General features: G+C 35.4%; 3 protein-coding genes across 3 annotated transcripts; all 3 read right to left on the reverse strand.

Moving 5' to 3' along the window:
• Positions 1-876: 876 nt before the first annotated feature.
• Positions 877-1,266, reverse strand: LOC138324236 (uncharacterized). Its single transcript, XM_069269313.1, has one exon. The coding sequence runs from the start codon at positions 1,264-1,266 to the stop codon at positions 877-879; it is 390 nt and encodes a 129-aa protein (XP_069125414.1).
• Positions 1,267-1,433: 167 nt separating this feature from the next.
• On the reverse strand, positions 1,434-2,381 carry LOC138324237 (uncharacterized). The gene has a single exon (XM_069269314.1). It carries the CDS (start codon positions 2,379-2,381, stop codon positions 1,434-1,436), a length of 948 nt encoding a protein of 315 aa, XP_069125415.1.
• Positions 2,382-3,012: 631 nt separating this feature from the next.
• On the reverse strand, positions 3,013-3,717 carry LOC138324238 (uncharacterized). The gene has a single exon (XM_069269315.1). The coding sequence runs from the start codon at positions 3,715-3,717 to the stop codon at positions 3,013-3,015; it is 705 nt and encodes a 234-aa protein (XP_069125416.1).
• Between the last annotated feature and the right edge of the window lie 19,405 nt (positions 3,718-23,122).

Raw genomic sequence — 23,122 nt, forward strand, 5'->3', positions numbered from 1 at the left:
AGACCACACTGTATCGTGATATTGGTGGTTTATGGGGAGGTAAGACCACATCTATCATCACACTGTATCGTGATTTATATATGGAGGTAAGGTCGTTATGGGGAGTGGTAAGAAAGAACCACATCTATCATCACACTGTATCGTGATATTGGTCACACTGTTTTATGGGGTAGGTAAGACCACATCTATCGGTCACACTGTATCGTGATTACCATCACATGGTGTTTTTATGGGGAGGTAAGACCACACTCTATCCATCACACTGTATCGTGATATTGGGTGGGTTTATGGGGAGGTAAGACCACATCTATCGTCACACTGTTCGTGATATGGTGGTTTTATGGGAGGAGGTAAGACCACATCATTGTATCGTGATATTGGTGGTTTATGGGGAGGTCACATCTATATGTGGCGTCATCACACCTGTATCGTCGATATAGGTGGTTTATGGGGAGGTAAGACGGATCAAAGGTAAGACACATCTATCGTCACACTGTATCGTGATATTTGGTGGTTTATGGGGAGGTAAGACCACATCTACCGTCTCACTGTATCGTGATATTGGTGGGTTTATGGGAATGTGTGAAGACCACATCTATCGTCACACTGTATCGTGATAATTAGGTGGTTTATGGGATGGGTAAAGACGCACATCTACCGTCACACCCTGTATCGTGATATTGGATGTTTATTTGGGGAGGTAAGACCACATCTACCGTCACACTGTATCGTGATATTGGTGGTTTATGGGGAGGTAAGACCACATCTATCGTCACACTGTATCGTGATATTGGTGGTTTTATGGGGAGGTAAGACCACATCTTACCGTCACAACTGTAACGTGATATTGGTGGTATTAGGGGAGGTAAGTCCACATCACGTCGTCACACTGTATCGTGATATCGGTGGTTTATGGGGAGGTAAGACCACATCTATCGTCACACTGTATCGTGATATTGGTGGTTTATGGGGAGGTAAGACCACATCTACCGTCACACTGTATCGTGATATTGGTGGTTTATGGGGAGGTAAGACCACATCTATCGTCACACTGTAGGGTCGTGATATTGGTGGTTTATGGGGAGGTAAGACCACATCTACCGTCACACTGTATCGTGATATTGGTGGTTTATGGGGAGGTAAGACCACATCTACCCGTTCACACTGTATCGTGATATTGGTGGTGGTTTCATGGGGAGGTAAGACCACATCTATCGTCAACACTGTATCGGATATTGGTGGTTTATGGGGTAGGTAAGACCACATCTATCATCACACTGTATCGTGATATAGGTGGTTTATGGGGAGGTAAGACCACATCTATCGTCACATTGTATCGTGATATTGGTGTTTTATGGGGAGGTAAGACCACATTCTACCGTTATAGGGTAGTTGTATCGTGAGCCACATATTGGTGGTGTAATATGGGTGGATTATGGGAGGTAAGACCACATCTTAACCGTCACATTGTATCGTGTTATTGGTGTTTTATGGGGAGGTAAGACCACATCTATCGTCTCACTGTATCGTGATATTGGTGGTTTATGGGGAGGTAAGACCACATCTATCGTCACACTGTATCGTGATATTGGTGGTTTATGGGGAGGTAAGACCACATCTATCGTCACACTGTATCGTGATATTGGTGGTTTATGGGGAGGTAAGACCACATCTACCGTCACATTGTATCGTGATATTGGTGGTTTATGGGGAGGTAAGACCACATCTATCGTCACACTGTATCGTGATATTGGTGGTTTATGGGGAGGTAAGACCACATCTATCGTCACACTGTATCGTGATATTGGTGGTTTATGGGGAGGTAAGACCACATCTATCGTCACACTGTATCGTGATATTGGTGGTTTATGGGGAGGTAAGACCACATCTATCGTCACACTGTATCGTGATATTGGTGGTTTATGGGGAGGTAAGACCACATCTATCGTCACACTGTATCGTGATATTGGTGGTTTATGGGGAGGTAAGACCACATCTATCGTCACACTGTATCGTGATATTGGTGGTTTATGGGGAGGTAAGACCACATCTATCGTCACACTGTATCGTGATATAGGTGGTTTATGGGGAGGTAAGACCACATCTACCGTCACACTGTATCGTGATATTGGTGGTTTATGGGGAGGTAAGACCACATCTATCGTCACACTGTATCGTGATATTGGTGGTTTATGGGGAGGTAAGACCACATCTATCGTCACACTGTATCGTGATATTGGTGGTTTATGGGGAGGTAAGACCACATCTATCGTCACACTGTATCGTGATATTGGTGGTTTATGGGGAGGTAAGACCACATCTATCGTCTCACTGTATCGTGATATTGGTGGTTTATGGGGAGGTAAGACCACATCTATCATCATCTATCGTGATATAGGTGGTTTTTGGGGAGGTAAGACCACATCTATCTGTATCGTGATATAGGTGGTTTATGGGGAGGTAAGACCACATCTACCGTCACACTGTATCGTGATATTGGTGGTTTATGGGGAGGTAAGACCACATCTATCGTCACATTGTATCGTGATATTGGTGGTTTATGGGGAGGTAAGACCACATCTATCGTCACACTGTATCGTGATATTGGTGGTTTATGGGGAGGTAAGACCACATCTATCATCACACTGTATCGTGATATTGGTGGTTTATGGGGAGGTAAGACCACATCTATCATCACACTGTATCGTGATATAGGTGGTTTATGGGGAGGTAAGACCACATCTATCATCACACTGTATCGTGATATAGGTGGTTTATGGGGAGGTAAGACCACATCTATCGTCACACTGTATCGTGATATTGGTGGTTTATGGGGAGGTAAGACCACATCTATCGTCACACTGTATCGTGATATTGGTGGTTTATGGGGAGGTAAGACCACATCTATCATCACACTGTATCGTGATATTGGTGGTTTATGGGGAGGTAAGACCACATCTATCGTCACACTGTATCGTGATATTGGTGGTTTATGGGGAGGTAAGACCACATCTACGTCACACTGTATCGTGATATTGGTGGTTTATGGGGAGGTAAGACCACATCTATCGTCACACTGTATCGTGATATTGGTGGTTTATGGGGAGGTAAGACCACATCTACCGTCACACTGTATCGTGATATTGGTGGTTTATGGGGAGGTAAGACCACATCTATCGTCACACTGTATCGTGATATAGGTGGTTTATGGGGAGGTAAGACCACATCTATCGTCACACTGTATCGTGATATTGGTGGTTTATGGGGAGGTAAGACCACATCTATCGTCACACTGTATCGTGATATAGGTGGTTTATGGGGAGGTAAGACCACATCTATCGTCACACTGTATCGTGATATTGGTGGTTTATGGGGAGGTAAGACCACATCTATCGTCACACTGTATCGTGATATTGGTGGTTTATGGGGAGGTAAGACCACATCTATCATCACACTGTATCGTGATATTGGTGGTTTATGGGGAGGTAAGACCACATCTATCGTCACACTGTATCGTGATATAGGTGGTTTATGGGGAGGTAAGACCACATCTATCGTCACACTGTATCGTGATATTGGTGGTTTATGGGGAGGTAAGACCACATCTATCGTCGACACTGTATCGTGATATTGGTGAGGTTTATGGGGAGGTAAGACCACATCTATCGTCACACTGTATCGTGATATTGGTGGTTTATGGGGAGGTAAGACCCACATCTATCGTCACGAACTGTATCGTGATAATTGGTGGTTTATGGGAGGGTAAGACCACATCTATCGTCACATTGTATCGTGATATTGGAGTTGGTTTATGGGGAGGTAAGACCACATCTATCGTCTCACTGTATCGTGATATTGGTGGTTTATGGGGAGGTAAGACCACATCGTTATCGTCACACTGTATCGTGATATTGGTGGTTTATGGGGACGGTAAGACACATCTATCGTCTCACTGTATCGTGATATTGGGTGGTTTTATGGGGAGGTAAGACCACATCTATCGTCACACTGTATCGTGATATTGGTGGTTTATGGGAGGTAAAGACCACATCTATCGTCACATTGTATCGTGATTTGGTGGTTTTTATGGGGAAGGTAAGACCACATCTACCGGTCACAACTTGTATAGTTTTATTGGTGGGTTTTGCGGTAGGTAAGACCACATTCTATCGTCACACTGTATCGTGATATTTGGTGGTTTATGGGGAGGTAAGACACACATCTATCGTCACATTGTATCGTGAGATAATGGTGGTTTATGGAGGGTAAGACCACATCTAGCCGTCACACTGTATCGTGATATTGGTGGTTTATGGGAGGTAAGACCACCATCTATCGTCACATTGTATCGTGATATAGGTGGTTTATGGGGGAGGTAAAGACCACATCTAATCAGGTCACTACTGTATCGTGATATAGGTGGTTTATGGGGATGTAAGAACCACATCTATCGTCACACTGAATCAATGATATAGGTGGTTTATGGGGGAGGTAAGACCACATCTATCGTCTCACTGTATCGTGATATAGGTGGTTTATGGGGAGGTAAGACCACAAACTATCATCACACTGTATCGTGATATTGGTGGTTAATGTGAGGTAAGACCACATCTACCGTCACATGTAGACCACATCTATCGTCACATTGAAAGTATCCGTGATATATTGGAGGAATATAAGGGAGGTAAGACTTCAGCAACCGTCACAATGTTACGTGAATAATAGGTGGTTTAGAGGGGAGGTTAGACTACATCTATCGTCACACTGTATCAGGATATTGGTGGTTTATGGGGAGGTAAGGCCACATCAACCGGTCTCATTCGTATTTCGGTGATATAGGGTGGTTAATGGGGAGGTTAAAGAAAGACCACATCTATCGTCTCACTGTATCGTAATAGTGGTGGTTTATGGGGAGATAAGACCACATCTACCGTCTTCACATGTATCGTGAATATTGGTTGTTTTATGGGAGGTAATACAACAACAATAAGTCATTAATATGTCCCGACGAAAAAATTACGTAATAAAGATTTAAAAAAAGATATCATATTACCACATGCCTTCCACTTCTCCTTTGCTTGTTCGAATCCCATGTCGGGTAGTTGCCGGCTACTGACCGGTCTGTTACAACCCACTTTGAAAACAATACGGACTTACAATGGTTTTAACACTACTTCTCGGTGGCTTTTCTCCGACATTCCTCCACCAACATACCTGCCACGAAATTAAAAGTTAATAGGACTAATTAAACCAAAGTCAAAGCCAATTTTTATTTATAAACATTACTCTGTTACAATACTGTATATTTCTTTTAAGTCACCTGAAAATAAGAAAAAAAATAGTACATTACTGATTATAATAACAAAATTTTATAATTGATAAACAAAGCGATTAATTATCTATAACAATGCTTTCCCGTTTACACTGTTGTCATGTCAATATAATGAGTTGCGGGTTAATTGGGTTAATGTTTTCATATTCAACAGTGCGGCTGTAAAAGAAGAATTGTGGTAAGTATAAAGGAACTGTTACCTGATAAGATATTTAAACTAATTAAATTCACCCCGGAAAGAAAACCATGACTTATATGGAATTAGATATTGATTGCGCAGACCAGAAGTGAAAACACATAATTTTATATGCATTTTTGTTTTAAATAGAAACATATACACACACGATTAAACACAAATTACTATACAAAAATTATTTATGTTCTGTCGGCGGTTAAGCATCCCGAAAGATATGCCTTATTTGGGAAGCTATATATAGATAAATCAACATATAATTCTGTTATCCTAAACATCTTTTTTTAGATATCGATAGTCGTTGGTTTCCTGCTGGTGTTAGCCATCGCTGCTGGGGTTATCTACCATGTGACGTCATCGACGGAGGAAGGTAATCGAACCATAATAACAACATATACTTTAATATCTGTAATAAGCGCTTTCATGTCTATTTGTTTACTAAAGTAATGGATTAAACACAAAATTTGTTTAAGGATGTTAATAGCGATATCACATTATTCCAATTAAGACAATGCACTTTGCACTCCGATTATTTCTTTGCTTTCTTGACAGATATAATGCCGGACTTCTCCCAACACAGTCGTATGTCCTTACACGGAGAATACTCCAGGGTTCATATTTGGGAGTCCGCGAAAAAATTCGAAAAACGGTTGATGGACCAGTTACCTTTGATTTAAAGCACGACACTGACACCATAGTCGAGGAATAGCATATCCTGGTGAACGAACGACCTGATCATCATCCGTAAGGAACCTCAGAATGTGCTGTTGAAGAAGATCAACCAATTACGTTTACAAAAGAGAACAACACTAAGGTTGATGAAACATGGTTGTCGCTTAAAATGAAAGGTACAATTACCAGAAAATAAATAAGTAGATTTTTTATACATGAATATTTTTTTCTCTTCATTACGAAAAACGAGGAAATGTTTCTTCTATGAAAAGAAAACGATCAATACATGTTATATGACATAAAAATAATATCTTTTACAAATCTGTAATGAGAGTACATGTAATATGTTTGTCTTTACAGTTAAAAAAAAATAAAAAAATTAAAACTATTCGTACAATCTAATCTACAAAAGATAAATATCTTCAAATTCGAAAATTCACTAACACACACTCTTTCTATGTCAGTCTATAGATTCCGAAAGCGACGTTACTAACGACAATATCATCTTAATATGATGGTTGTTAAAGGGAACCGAGATTAAAATGATCTTTTACAACAACATAATTGTAAATTAAAAAAAAACCACCTAAAACAAACTTTGTTCCTTTATTCTATGAACATATCAAGTTAGTAAGTGAATAATAAAAAAAATTTGTGTGGCAAAAACAAAGCAGAATTTTTCCAATTAAATTGAGTTATTCTATGAGCAAATTGAAAACCTTCTTAACACTGGTTTTATATTTATATCGCATATCGATAATGACCCATTGACTTCCTATTAACATTATGTAAGATGAGTGCCCTAAACAGTATATTCAGTTTAAGAGCGACGAACATAAATATAAGTTAGTAACACCATATTACCAACGGCACAGACAAGGTAGACTATGTAAAAGATACCGGTAATGGTTATCATCGTTGTGGTACAAACATTATTGAGTTGGAACTACCAAAGCAGATTTCGCACACTATTATATACCACTGAAAACTGTACCAGGACAGAACTCTAGAAGGCATGCTACTGAGCATTTTTGGATTACGTCTGTTCTTATTCCATTGACTGTAGACAATTTTCATACGAACAGACAAACTAGGGATGCAAGCCTACGGCAGACTCGCTTAAGTCTACCACACCACACTCCGTTTCAGACACAGTCCGTGAATGTCAGAAGTAAGATAGTTTTTCAACCTTATGTTTAAGTCAATGTGTGTTTTGGAGATTTTTGATAATAAATAGTAGTTTTGTGGGAATTTGACGGTTAGCATTTTAAGTAGTTTCCCTTGTGTATGAGTTTTGAGAAAAAAAATCACCGGCTAGGTTATTCAAAATATATAATGAAAAATATATGAATGGTATATCAACATGGATTTATATTTAGCATATTCTAAATGATCGGGCAAATACTAAAATTACAATCCATTATTAAAAAATGTTCACTACATATTATGAATTTGGATTACAGATACAAGAATTCATCCTGTAGAAAATTGAACTTATTTGCTTGCAGACATCATTATTAATCAATAAATACATTTATGGTTTTGATACTTAATGTAGATTTCAAAACAAGAATGAACTATATTTTAGATAATAATGTACAACAATTCAACTACAAAATATCATTTGAAAGAAGAACTTTCTTAATAAGTTTTGGTTTCATTAGTTTATAGCCCTATTAAACTAGCCCATTGGGTTCATTTAAGGACGTACCAAGGTTTGTTGTTGGAGAAGTATACCTCCGGAGAAAACCCACCGAGCAGTGGTGGCTCCAGTACCTTGCAACTGCTCCACCTTGAAGTCGAAACTCGCGACCTAGAGGTGGACGGGCTTGTGGTAATATGTCGAGACAACTTAACTACTCGGCCTACGCGGCCGTATTCTGGTTATATACAAACAATCAACAACAAGTGTGATTGCTGAACTGGTAAAAATGAACCAATTTTCATCGTTATGGCGGATACATGTATTCCTTCCGTTCAATATTTCTATACTCTTTTTAAAAAAGATTCCAACCCTTATCGAAATTCCGTCTGGAAAAAGGTAAAATGAGACGATAACATGGAACGTTCATGTGAAGGACCCATTAGACGTACATCAGCTACAAACAGAAACTTAACGGTATTTTCCGTCCAAATCAGTTCTCTTCTGAACGGGAGATTTCACTTTGATGTCAGCTGTTTGTGGATAACATCGCTTAACTGTGGAAGTCAGATTGACATCCAACCAGTTGTGTGGACAACGGGGTAATATGGCGATGTTACATTTTTCAAAATGGTGCACAACTTTAAATATAACAAGCTCCAGGTGAGAATGGTATGTGATGAAAACAACGAGCACAAAAATATCTGTCATCGATTGTAATGGGATTTTAGGGCAATATAGTATTTCGATTTTGATTATTACCGTGCAAGAATAATACCTTAACAGCAAATAACAAAATTACCGAGGACCAAAAATGTATTGTTTTTACAAGTACAAATTCTCTTTTGCTTGTTTTAGGGATACCAAATCTCACAGCCTGTCCAGAGCAGTTAACAGTGCCATTATAAAGGGGACAACGAGAATGGGAAACTGGAACTGCAGTTCATCAGTTGTAATAACCTGATGCAGTTGAGACCTACTTGTAGACATTTATGGAAGGTATCAATAAAAGTGGCTTTACTTCGGACGGATACCCGTCTTTGACATTCCTGACCAAAAATCGGTATTAATTTTCGAGGCATCCACTGATCTTAACGAACTGTCGGTCACTTTAATCAATGGAAAGACTCACGTGTTGATGGACCACGAGAAGAAATTCAATATGATCTTGGGATCGAAAACTGGAACCGATCTGCAGCTTTTTACGTCAATCGCAAGCATTATAGGTATGTAAAAAGCTACGATACGTGCAACATTGTCCTCGTGATTTTTTTGCGCAATTGAATTTTATTTAATGCAAAGGCGATCGCGGTCTTTAACCAGTTTAATGGGCAGTGATGAATTCACGCAGTCATGATAAATCTACTAGCTACACTTGTAAGTAATATACAAATATTAGGTAGAAAATAAATTGGCGCAGTTCTTGTATCATCGTTACAGAAAATGATTAAAATAATAAAATTAATAATGAAATATTACGTTTTTCATAAAATTTGTTAAGTACACTATTGAAACATAACAGTGTCTAAAGGTAACTTGTTTTGATATATTCATTTTCAACTGTCAAAATCGCCAAGTATAAAATTAAATTATTTATCGTAATATTTTTTGTTTTTTTACTGCATGATATACCTAATTAACAGGCATACTAATTTTCAAATATTTTACTTAAGGTCGATACTGCAATTCTTATAACGGGAGGCTACTTTCATAGAAAACAAGGAAGATGATGTCACATTCGGATCCACTGGGACTGCAGGCCACAATATCTACACTATATATACCAACGTAACGCATGACATATACCCTTCTAAGTTGATAGAGGAATATATTATGGTAGAGATTATATGTTTCAGCGCGCCATATAACGTTTTTCCATATCCCCAGATTTCCAATGATGGTCACAGTACAAACTTTTGTCACTTGGAATCAACTTTATTGATGACGAAGGTATTCAGGAGTAACTGTCAATGTAAAACAAGTGATCTCGTATAGTACCACGTGAGTCGTATTTGTTAGTTATTATACATGCATTTTGAGGACCGCACGAACTCAGATATTTATTTAAGCAAGGTAGTCTTTTATACAGAATTGGTCGATTATAATCGTTATGAAATGTTAATTGTGATAAAAGTGCTTTTTAACATTATTAATCAATGACCGAGGTTGTTGACCTTTAAAATTATCTTTTGAAGTAATTTGATTGAAAATATAAACACTCATAACAGGAAGCATTTGTAATTATACTCTTATATACGTATATACCTAATAAAAACTAATAATAAGATTATAAATAAGCAAACACTAAAAGAGATAATCGGTTAACTTAAATCCATGGAATATGATTTCCTGGGTAACAGAAACATTTTGCAAGGATAAGAAATCAAAGGCTGCAACTACGCAGCACCCTTACAACGGCAAACACAAGATGATTGACTTGTGGTGATAAGGGTTATTGCAGCTTTTAGAAGCTGACTCAGACGATAATCTCATATTCGTTTAAGTCTTTCAAGTCTGTGTTGGTCAAGTGCTGTCCAGAAGGTTTTACAGATAAACTGTCAACGACCATAGTCCGTCAGTAGCCTGGTTGATGCTAAATGTAAAATATTAAGTTATTTGCCTAACCTCGCGCAGTAGCCGGGCTTGGGGTTTTTCAAACATAACAAACGTATGTACAATAAGGTGAACTATGAAACCTTGATGAAGCAAATCAAACCGCATGACGTCCAAGTGGCCGCTCTACCCAGCCAGACGTATACGTATTTTTAATAAGAACTGAAATATCGAAAGATAATATTTCTACAATGTTATATTATCAATCAGAGCTTAATATAATCATGAGTGGGTGTGGTGACTGTGTGGATAAGATGCCCCGACATATGACCACAAGCCCTAGACCTCTGGTTTGCATTCGGTTTATATATGGGGCTATTGGAAAGTGCTAGCTGGTAGGACGGTTTTCAATTTTTCTAGGTACTCCAAACTTACCTCCAATAACAAACCTGATACGTCCTCAAATGACCTTGGGTGTTAAATAGAGTGTTGAACCAAATATTCCTCTGGGGTCACGATACAACACCGTGAAGTAGGGAGGAAGTCGTCGTCTGCGCGTCGGAGATTATCAAAGTTTGGACAGGCGTTTACAATAAAAAGAGACATGTTGTTTTATTTGAACTCACATCAGTTAATCATCATACGTTTCATTTGAAAAAAAAAAAACATCTTTAGAACGGTGAGACCTATGTATTGAGTATGTGAGTGTACGATGTGATATTTCATCAGATGAGTGTGCTAGAAGGCGATTAGAAATGTCTTACCTGGTTCTTATTTTTTTCTTTTAAAAATGCTGAAGATCAGTTTAATTAACTTAGTTATATGATTATTTATTGGATTTATTAATATTGAACGGATTAATGATTTGTCATGAAGAGAAAATGATGTAAGCTTAAATGTCTTAAATGAAAAATGAAATTTGGAAATGGTGTGACAGTCCTTATGCGAAAGGATTATATATTGTTATTTTGTTATTTACATTTTAATAAATATTTTTGGAGAAAAAGTTATTAGTTTTCTACCACAGAACGTCAATGTATATTTGCATCTACTATCTGACCATTGTATCAATGTAATGGGTGTTGGATTAAGCACTTCTAAGGTAACAGCATTACATGAAGAATATAAGAAATAAACACAATCTGCATAATTCAATCCTACAACATTGACCAGTTTTAAGTTTGCGTCCGCCATTTTTTAACCAATGTAAAATCATAATTACATCTGCGTGATATGCGAATCTATTGAAGTCAACTCAATTTATATTTAATTAAGCGGTCTCAAAAAACGCTCTTTCTTGGTCAGACTTAACGTAATCTTCATCCCGGCATGAAGCTCATTTGACAATTGGCTCCGTTATTTGCAAGCGTTCAAGTGATAGACCAACCTTGTGAAATATGAATCAGTCTGACCCAAAACGGATTATATTTGTTACAGAAATAAAAATTACGTCTTTCTCTTATGTGGATTTTCTTCTCCAAATTGTGGATTTTGGGACAAGAATCAGAGTGAGAATATAAGAATTAAAAAAATAAACAGAAAAAATAGGCTCCATTATTTCCAGAAATTGAACTTTTTAACATTGCATAATTAATGGTAACTGAAACATCAGGCTGCGTCCTTTAAGGCCTTGTCTTCAGTCATATTACATTGATATTCCACTAGTGGATTATGACCTCTTCCAGTCTTTTGATTTGACCCGAACTACTTTTTTTGACGCCATTATAATGCTGCTGTACTTCGAATGCTGCTTCCAGATCAAACTGCTATCTGCACAAGATGTGTGACGGTTATCGGGGTCTTTTGCGCATTCCCATCAGCTAAAACATCGGCTTCTATCATATCGTATAAAGCGATAGTAGGCCCACAAGCATAATCTGCATACTTTAATTATCTCTTTTATCTTTTTAAATTAAGTATTTTACAAAATACAAAATGTTACACTAACTTGAATTAGTGTGTGCTAAAATATGTAGCTGTAACTGAAAATGAGAATATGTTATCATTTATTGTTTAATTGTGAGGACTATCCAATGAAATTTTGTGTTGTTGTACGAATATTTTTTATTTGTATTATTTCTTTTAATACAACTTATCAAAAAGAGCAATGGATTCTGGAAAATATAAGCATCGTTGACTAAACGTTAATTATTCTATCTATTGACAAATTTTTCATGTTACTTTTTGAGAGATGAAAAACACACAATTTGTTAAAATTGTATCAACATATATTCAACGTACCGCACAATTGTTTGTGAGTCCGAATACTGTGAACCTTTTTTCGCGGCTATTAAATTCGCCATTTTAATTTCAAAACAAGTTTGCGAAGATTGATTTTTGAGAATATGAAAATTAAATACAAAAATATGTCAATATAAGCGTGGTTCATATGGATTCGAGGAGATTAGCATTCGTAAATTTACTTTGATAGCTAAATTCGCGAAAGTAAATCGCATGTAAAACAACATGTTGAACACCAAGATAAGTTCGTAAAAAAAACTGAATGCTATTTCACCGTGGTTGAGATTGACACCACGAACAATATTTTATATCATAAAGTTTCAAGTCTTTATCAATATCAAATAGACAGTAATGGCGGCAATTTTGGATTTGAATCGAAAGTAAGGGTTTATCATGGATGAATTCGTGTGGATTTTCGATATGAACCTCGTATGATTAAGTATAGAATGTTAGTTGATAAACCATGTTTAATATGCTTATCCTGCTTTGAAAAAATTCATGTACATTTTATTACAAAATTCTAAAATTGTAAAACATATGGAACATATAAACAGGAATGATTGTAAACCACATAACATTCAAGCCTATAAGAATCAGAGACCTTTTTTAATCCAATGTATCAATTGTAGGAATCCTATGTTATATAGTTACTAATATATAAATCGCTATTTTACAAACACAATACGACAATTTGTTCCTATAGTCTAAATAAATCGTCAAATATCTTCATGGTTGCGTTGACCACAATAGAACGCATTGTCTCTAGTTGGCGTGCCAGATTTTATAAGTATATTATCCTGAATGGAACAATTTATCTGTGGTCACTATCTGGCATCGCCTCCCGTGGGACTCGAACCCATGACCTGAAGGTTTAGCAGTTCGAAGAATAACTAGATATCGGTTTTTTTTCTAAGTTTCCACCATGGCCACAAACGGTGAATAATAAGTCTATAGCGAATCTGATGCCTTTGTTCAAATATAGTGTGATATCATATGTCACTGAACACCCGAGTGTATATATAAATGTTATTTATTGGTTAGTTATAACGGTCTGTTAGTATGACATACAAATAAAACTTAATAGCGCCGCTACATGTCATTCATCCGTAACAAAGTCTGGTTACTTAGGTTTGTTACAAACGTTGCCTAAAACGCTGTTTAATGCCTGATTCATTAGTATTTATTCATCCTTCCTTGTATATTATATGTGATTATATAAAATAGTAACATTACGCTTATTTTAAAATACAATAATTTTGAATTGGTTACCATGTCATGATTACCTCTTTTCTTTAATTTGCAACGCCCCCTCCCATATAACATCGGTAACAATATTGTGTGTTTTACATACATGTATCATTGCATCAATCCAATTATATCGCTTTGCTATCAAAGGTGATATTTTTAATTATTAACAAGAATTAGATAGTTAAAAAGAAATGAAGTCAAAGCCCCAGTTCAAATACAACTTCGTAAAATCCGGAAGGTATATTCTACATTCCTATTGTTTTTAACATTATCAGATCGCGTCTCGTGTTTCAATTGTTGCTAATGTGTAAATATTATGCGAAGTTGTATGTTTTGAGACAATATTGTGAGCCTATAGTGCCCCTTAACCAGGCGATTTCGGGTTTTTTTTCATTATTTATTTAAACCCATTGGAATTACTTAGCATTTAATGTACTTAATCCCGTTAAAGTGGAAGTTGATATTCATGATCCAATAACAGGTGATTTTTTATATTTACTATATGTGTATGTCATATTTATGTAGATATTGACTGTAAACCAACATTTTTTCGCCTCCTAATTACTTTTTAATATTTCACCGATGATTAAAAATTCGCGAAATAAAAATCGCCTTGAAAACTTTTTATTACATTAGAGTGCTTTATGTCACTGAGCATGAACATACGAACTAACCTCGTCGCGAAAATACGTTTGTTTACGGTAGTTTGAATATTTGGTCCATTGACATCAATAGGCTGATGCCGAATTCTATTCCAGCTAAGTATTATTATAATATAAAGCGTATTGTTATAGTAACCGCGGTGGCCGAGTGACCACACAAGCCCTCCGTCTCTAGGTCGCGAGTGCTAATGCAATGTGGGCAGGTTGGTTGAAGGTTTTTCTCCGGGAACTCATCACCGTCTTCACTTGGCACTTTTTAAATGAATCTAGTTTGTTTATAGTAAAAACAATAATATAAACCAATTTCTCTCTTCATATCTCGGCTTTTCTGTATCATAAAAAACTTGGACATCCTTAAACAACCATGGTTGTTAATATGATCTTTATCTTATCAAACAAAGCATCACTGCTCTGTAATATCAAACCTAAAGTAAAAATGTATGGTTTCAACCATAAAAAAACCCAGAAAATATCACATTTATGATATATAAAGAGCTACAACAGACAACCATACAATAGATATGCATATTCAAAGTCATCTAATAATAGCAGTACAGCGAATCGATTAAATACGCCTGGCTAATCTTCCGGGTTGGTAGTTGCTTAGGACAGATATTCTCCGGGGGTAAGTTCTATATATAGTATATATTTCATACATTGTATTATAAATGGTGTTATAAGCCATTTCATCCATTAAGTAGAAATTGTGTGAATATCTTTGGGTTTCGTATTTATTTTTTTACGGTAATATTGTGTGTAGGATAGACGTGTGTTGTGTTGTCGTTAATGGTGAGTAGCAAACTGACAGTTTGTCTATTTCAGATCAAAAACATTACAACAGGAGTCCAAAACGCTGAGTCAGTGGATTAACAGTATCTTTAACTACTTATTGTGTTCCGAGTCATTGTAAAATATTAATTTTTCAATTTACTTATGACATACAACACCAAATCCAATTAGCGTTTGGGAAAAACATTTTTATTTTCAATTTTTAGTGAAAAACACAAAGGGAAACAAGTACGTTCAATTTTATGAAAATACATTTGTCATACTTATATTATGTGCCATTAAAGGTAGAACATTTTGAAATTTTGAATAAAATTATGAAAATCATTCAAATTGACAGACGAGAGAGTAAACATAAGTGACAAACACAGAAAATTATGCAATGTAAAACATTCTTCTTTTTTGTACATTAAAATGGAAAAATACCCACAAAAATCACTTTGCAATTACTTTTAACAATGCACTGTACCAATGTGATTTCAAATTGTGGACCACAACTTTTTTTGATTTTTTTCATCTTTCAAACAATTTCAAAACATTCATGATATTTAGACATAGCATCAAAATTCACACATACATTCATTCAGATTTAACATTTATTCAAATCCTAATTGCTCACGGATATTTAAAATAGTTAATATAATCTTTCATATTGAAGGATAACAATTCCATGTACATATACTTAAAGGTGCTTCACCGCCGACAGCATAAGCAATACCCATCATTTGAACAATAACTGTTTTTTACTAGTGTATTATATGTGTCTTATTTGCATACAAATCTATATGAAATAATCTATTTTGCTTTTGAAACAGACACAATCAGTACTTCATTCCATATAGGACACATTGCCACGTGCTTTTTTTCAAAACGCAAATTTTTTTTATCTTGAAGTAAAATAGGAAGCTGAGACTTTTCAATGATGGTAATATTGTAAAGTATGTAACCTTTGTCACTGATTAAAAATTCGCCTACTCAATATTTTGATAGATAAAAATACCATTTGTCAGTGGTGGAACATCTTAAAAAAGTAAATAAAGACAAGAAAAGAGAGAGATTTCCAATGTACCATTTTATCAGTGATTTGAAAGAAAATGTGTTACAATTATAATAGATATATTTTGAAAGAGAAATATTAAAAAACAGACGTAGCATTTAATGGCATACAATTCAAATACAGTGTACATCTAAATGAATAGATTGGTATCACGCCAAATATAATTGTGCTACAATGGAACAAAAAAAAAATCACTGTTTATATTATATTGATTAATATTTGTTTAACAATATGTGTGTGGTATCTAAGTTGAAGCACAATGTATTCATGCAAATGTATAATATTAACGCCAATAAGTTATAATGTTCGCATACAGTATATGGGGTGTTGATAACAGGTATACATATTCAAAAAGAAAAAAAACTCAAGACTGGTTTCACCTGAAGACGCTTTGTAAAGACAGAATGGCATTTGCACGAAGTCTTGTTTTTTTTCTTTCTTTTTTTGATATACATATGAACATATTGTGCCACATAGTTTCGTAATTGGATTTTTTTATCTCCAAGAAAGAGGAAGTTCGACAATTGTCTGGCATAACGTCAATTGGCCTTTTCTTTCCTATCAATCGTCATTGTAAAAAGTATACTAGTTCTGCCAGATATCAATTTCTTTTATATTTTACCAATGCACCTACTGAGAATAGTGAGTGACAAATATATAGACATAGCACACGCTGCAATAATTGTATTACCAGAGAACCATTATCTGCAGTAAACTGCAACATTATGAAATGTTATTGAATTTCTTGTTTCAAGAGCTAAATAAGGTATACGTGGAAATGAATAATAGATACACGTTTCAATAGCTGTACTAGTTATCGTACGTATTATACTCGGGATATCCAGAATATATACACCGCTATTTTTGAGAAAAACAAAATGGTTCATGAATATTAAATATTTATCGATTATTTTAGTTGATCGATTTTGTAAATAAAACGCTCAGAAAGGGATCTTGTCGTACAATACCAGCACAAAATGTTTTTACAGTGTTTTGTACTTGTATTCATTATAACAATTTGTAATACATAATCGACAACTTGTAAATAATATAAATATTTTTAACCTTCATATTGGTATTTACAATGACCTTGTAACATCGCATTACCGTATATTAACCATTTTTTTCTTTTGCATGTACTTTGCTTTCGCGAACTATCCCAATCTATATTCCTGTGACTTTACATTAACCCGAATGATAATAACAGATATTTCAATTTATTGTTATTTTAAGTGGCGTATTACGGTCGCCGTTTAATCATGAATGAAGAAGCAGTATTTACATGCATGAATGCATTCGCGCCTCGCCATCTTCAAATAACGTCATAGGTCATCGGTTTTTTTTATTGTTTGCACTTTTTTAATTTTTGTTTAACCACGTATGCAAAGCCTGCCGGTAAATGGATACACATACGAACAGTAAAAGGTGTTTACTCATAGTGCAAACGATTTGTTTGATTCACCTTCGCATTTACCGGTGACCAGTATCTACTCGTATTACAGTAAATAATTATGATGTTCGTACAATTATATTATTTTTTTCGTACTTTCATATTGTTAACAAATAACGTAAAGGATTCGCCAATAAAAACAACATGATAATATAAATCTCTATGACAACTGAAAAGTTTGATGTGTCGACAAAGAAGAACAATGTGATTCTGTACTGTAAATACATATTTAACTTTCAGTTCATAATTGTGTACATGTGATGTATATATCAATATGATTCAATTTTGTTTTTACGAGCATTGTCATTGGCTTAAAAATTTACTTTATCAAGGAACAAATTGAGTAGTCGTTTGTAACGTCGCTTCTGATTGACTGCGATGACGACGTAATGATTTCATAGACAAAAGAGTCCCAAAATGAATTTTGAATATTGAAGAGATTAATTAGATAAAATATGGACTGGTATTGTCCAAAATGTACGCAAGAGTGTTACATAGTGTACACATAAATTACGGGTACTATAGCCGCAGTAATTAGCGCCCTGTCCCCTATAAGCGTCCCTCCCCTTTTCTGGAGAAGACTTGAAATTGTAATAAACGCCCCTTCCTTGGATTTAATCATAACATTGATCAGCATTGTATCTCATATTACATGAACTGGTGAGTCTTGAATATAATAATGCATCTCAAAGGATAAAAGGCATATATATGTATGCATGTTTACTGTAACAGATTAATGTACCATGAGTGCAGAAATATGGCTGACCTTTTCTTGTCCACAACTTTGGTTCATTAATAAGCACCCCCCCCCCCCCTTGTACAATTATTTAAGCGCCGTGGGCGCTAATTACGGCGAATGTGGTGTACATCCTTTGTATGTATTTACAATTGACAGTTCATGTGCTGAACAATTTAACAACCACTGCTTTTGGTAAGGTTTCAAACATTGTAGGGTTGAAGAGAATATTTAAGTTTATGATTAAAATGCCATTATTTATTTGTCATTTACCTTAAGAAAACATCCTTCAAAAAGCAACTAATAACCATGTCCAGTGATACATACAACAATGAATACATACAAAAATGTATATGTGTCATCTGATGTAAGTAGTTAGCACATATAATATTTCTTTTAATACTCAACATTACATTATATAAATTGTGAGCCTTTTCAATCATATCAATATTATGTTAAAAAAAACTATGAGGATATTTATAGTGTTTGGGCTCAGAATATGATCAATTTATAAAAAAAATCAGAAGTTGAACACCGACCTGTCGAGTTATAAAGAAAATTAACAACATTACTTCGGTAAAAAAAACCAATTAACTGGCCGAGGTAGAAAGAAAAAATAACAAATTTAAAATGTATATTAAACTTACAACAAATGATCAATTTATAAAAAAAAATCAAAAGTTGAACACGACCTGTCGAGTTATAAGAACATTAACAACATTACTTCGGTAAAAAAAAACAATTAACTGGCCGAGGTAGAAAGAAAAAATAACAAATTTAAAATGTATATTAAACTTACAACAAATGATCAATTCATAAAAAAATCAGAAGTTGAACACGACCTGTCGAGTTATAAGAAAATTAACAACATTACTTCGGAAAAAACGCAATTAACTGGCCGAGGTAGAAAGAAAAAATAACAAATTTAAAATGTATATTAAACTTACAACAAATGAACAATTTATAAAAAAAAAATCAGAAGTTGAACACGACCTGTCGAGTTATAAGAAAATTAACAACATTACTTCGGAAAGAAACCCAATTAACTGGCCGATGTAGAAAGAAAAAATAACAAATTTAAAATGTATATTAAACTTACAACAAATGATCAATTCATAAAAAAATCAGAAGTTGAACACGACCTGTCGAGTTATAAGAACTTTAAATTCATTTCAGAGGATAAAAACAATTAAGTGATCGTATTGTAAGTAAATAAAGAACAACTTCAATTCAGTGGTTACACAACGTCTGATCAAGTTATAAAGATATATCATCTTATACCATGTTAATCTAGAAGGGAAAAATCACAAAAATATATAGATTACTGTTACAACAAGTAATCGATTTATAAAGCAAAATTAATAACTCTTAGCAATGGTTAAAAACCAAATAACTGATCAAGTCAGAAAGAAAAATTATCAAATTTAAAATATAGATTAGTGTTACCACAGATTTATAAAAAAAGAAATACTTCAGAAGTTGAACATGAACTGAATGAATTATAAGGAAATTTATAACTTTATTTTATAAGTTAAAAATGATTTAACTGATCGAGTTTTAAGTAAACAAATAACAGCTTTAATTCAGAGGATTGACAACAAAAGATCCAGTTATGAAGAAATTTTAACAGATTTACTTCAGAAGTAGTTAAACACAATTATCTGATTGATTTTACAAAAAAAAAATAACAACTTCAGAAGTTAATCAGAAAAATAATGTTTGATAAAAATAAACTTGAATATCCTTAAATAACCTGTACAATGAATGGTAAATCAGTCAGACATAGTTATGTTCCTTTCTCGTTTCTTTTCGTTCCTCCGCTTGTCTGCCTTGATGATTTCACAATGAATTGGATTATGAATACTTAATGCCGCTGCTTTATGTACTGTTGTACCAGTATGATCCAACACTGAGAAGAAAGAGTTTGCCCTAGCTGTGTTTAAACGATACTCAGACGAAATAGAAAAGAAAAAAATGCTGAAATTAAATTTTTATGCTTTTATGCGGCTATTCATATTCACGATTTAGACAATCTGATTAAAATACAGATCCTTATTATCACGAAGTTTGATATGAGGATCTGACAACATCCCATTAGGGGTCACGTCAGGATGACCTCTGGAAATGGCCAATTAAATTGGCACTGCCAGAATCTTGACTGGGGACGAACTAGTTTGTAAAAGCTGTCCGAGTGGTTATAAGGATTCTGTATGCTTTAAGAAATTCAGATTGCGATGTGAAGATTAACTGGAGTAAATGGTGCATACCAAGACATACGTGGGAGTGCATTCCTTATCATTTGAATCCCTTTTCTCTGTGTTCATTGCACGAATCCTCAACTGTTTCAAGTAAGTAAGTTGTGTTAAAAGTTATATGTGCCTTATTTTTTTATACGCACGAATAAAGGAAAGCTTTGAATATGATATTCAACGCCAAAAATTTCCAGACAGTTTTAGTAGTACATACTTACAATCCATAAGTTTTAATTTACCCGTTCAAATATGTGCTGTAAAGATTTTTTTGCAGTACTGCCAAAATCCTTATACTTACATATATAGTGCGGTGAAATGAACACATTAGGCCTGACCACGAAGCCGAGGTGTGGTCTACCATATTCATTTTCAAAGTGTTACGTTTATTAATAATGGTAAAGTGATTCCTGCAGGTTTGCTCCCATCTAAACATAAAAAACATTAAAACGCGAATTTTTACAATGCATAAATTCTGAATTATAATTAACGTAATAATAAAAGGAATCATTTATGTTCTGTTTCATTTTAATGATTTCACAGTTTTAAGTAATCACATATTCAATTGATCACTGAAGAACAAAGATCAATTGTAAAATGGTCGCCGAGTTATAGCACAAACAACTTTTAAGGCAAATAATATTTTGAAAATTTAATTTCTAGGTGCTTACAGCTTAGAACAACATACTGTGGCAGTGAGGTGACACGACAAGGATATGCTGGTCACAATCAAACCAGGAATAGTTTTGAACAAACAAAAAACAGCACGTTTAATAAAGCGCGTTAAAAACCATGCATTAACAAAGTTTACACAGGGAATATCAAATATATATGCTGTTATAAAGTATTTTCGGTCACCAATATGGATTTTCTAAACGTTTAACTTTTGTTTTGGAAATGCTAAAAGTTTTCAAGTAAAACACAGATAAGCATGTAGCATGAAGGTACAGTGATTTGTCTGTTGACATGATATTAAAAGTCATCATACATAAAAAACGCGGAAATTAAATTGGTTTTTATTTAGTATAGAAAGTAAAGTATTTCTCTCTTTTTTGTGTCAAAAGTTATTGTGACGGCTGACAGAAGCTTCGGAAATGCGATATGCAATTAAAACGAAAACAGACGTGTTATATCTGAAAAAAAATTATGTTTATCCGAAATAAAATATTAATTATCATCAGTTCACAATAGTACATTGATGTTGCATATTAATTTGAAAAAAATACCTTAAAAATCAAATGTATTGTACACACAAAAAAAAATATCTTATTTCATTGAGTTTTTTTAGCTCACCTGGCCCGAAAGGGCCGGTGAGCTTATGTCATGGCGCGGCGTCCGTCGTCCGTCGTCCGTCCGTCGTCCGTCTGTCCGTCAACATTTCCTTTAAATCGCTACTAGTCATAGAGTTCTGCATGGATTGTAACCAAATTTTTGGCCACAAGCATCCTTGGGGGAGGGGGAACAGAACTTGTATAAATTTTGGCTCTGACCCCCCGGGGCAGGAGGGGCGGGGCCCAATAGGGGAAATAGAGGTAAATCCTATAAATCGCTACTTGTCCTAGAGTTCTGCATGGATTGTAACCAAATTTGGCCACAAACATCCTTGGGGGAGGGGGAACAGAACTTTGTATAAATTTTGGCTCTGACCCCCCGGGGGCAGGAGGGGCGGGGCCCCAATAGGGGAAAATAGAGGTAAAATCCTTTAAAACGCTACTTGTCCTAGAGTTCTGCATGGATTGTAACCAAAATTAGCCACAAACATCCTTGGGGGAAGGGGAACAGAACTTGTATAAATTTTGGCTCTGATCCCCCAGGGGCAAGAGGGGCGGGGCCCATTAGGGGAAATAGAGATAAATCCTTTAAATCGCTACTAGTCATAGAGTTCTGAATGCAATGTAACCAAATTTGGCCACAAAACATCCTTGGGGGAAGGGGAACAGAAACTTGTATGAATTTTGGCTCTGACCCCCCCGGGGGCAGGAGGGGCGGGGCCCAATAGGGGAAATAGAGGTAAATCCTTTAAAACGCTACTTGTCCTAGAGTTCTGCATGGATTGTAACCAAAATTGGCCACAAACATCCTTGGGGAAAGGGGAAAAGAACTTGTATAAATTTTGGCTCTGATCCCCGTGGGCAGGAGGGGCGGGGCCCAATAGGGGAAATAGAGATAAATCCTTTAAATCGCTACTAGTCATAGTGTTCTGAATGGAATGTAACCAAAATTTGGCCACAAACATCCTTGGGGGAAGGGGAACAGAACTTGTATAAATTTTGGCTCTGGTCCCCGGGGGCAGGAGGGGCG

The sequence above is a fragment of the Argopecten irradians genome, chromosome 5 (assembly GCF_041381155.1).
Source record: "Argopecten irradians isolate NY chromosome 5, Ai_NY, whole genome shotgun sequence".
Classification (NCBI taxonomy): Eukaryota; Metazoa; Mollusca; class Bivalvia; order Pectinida; family Pectinidae; genus Argopecten; species Argopecten irradians.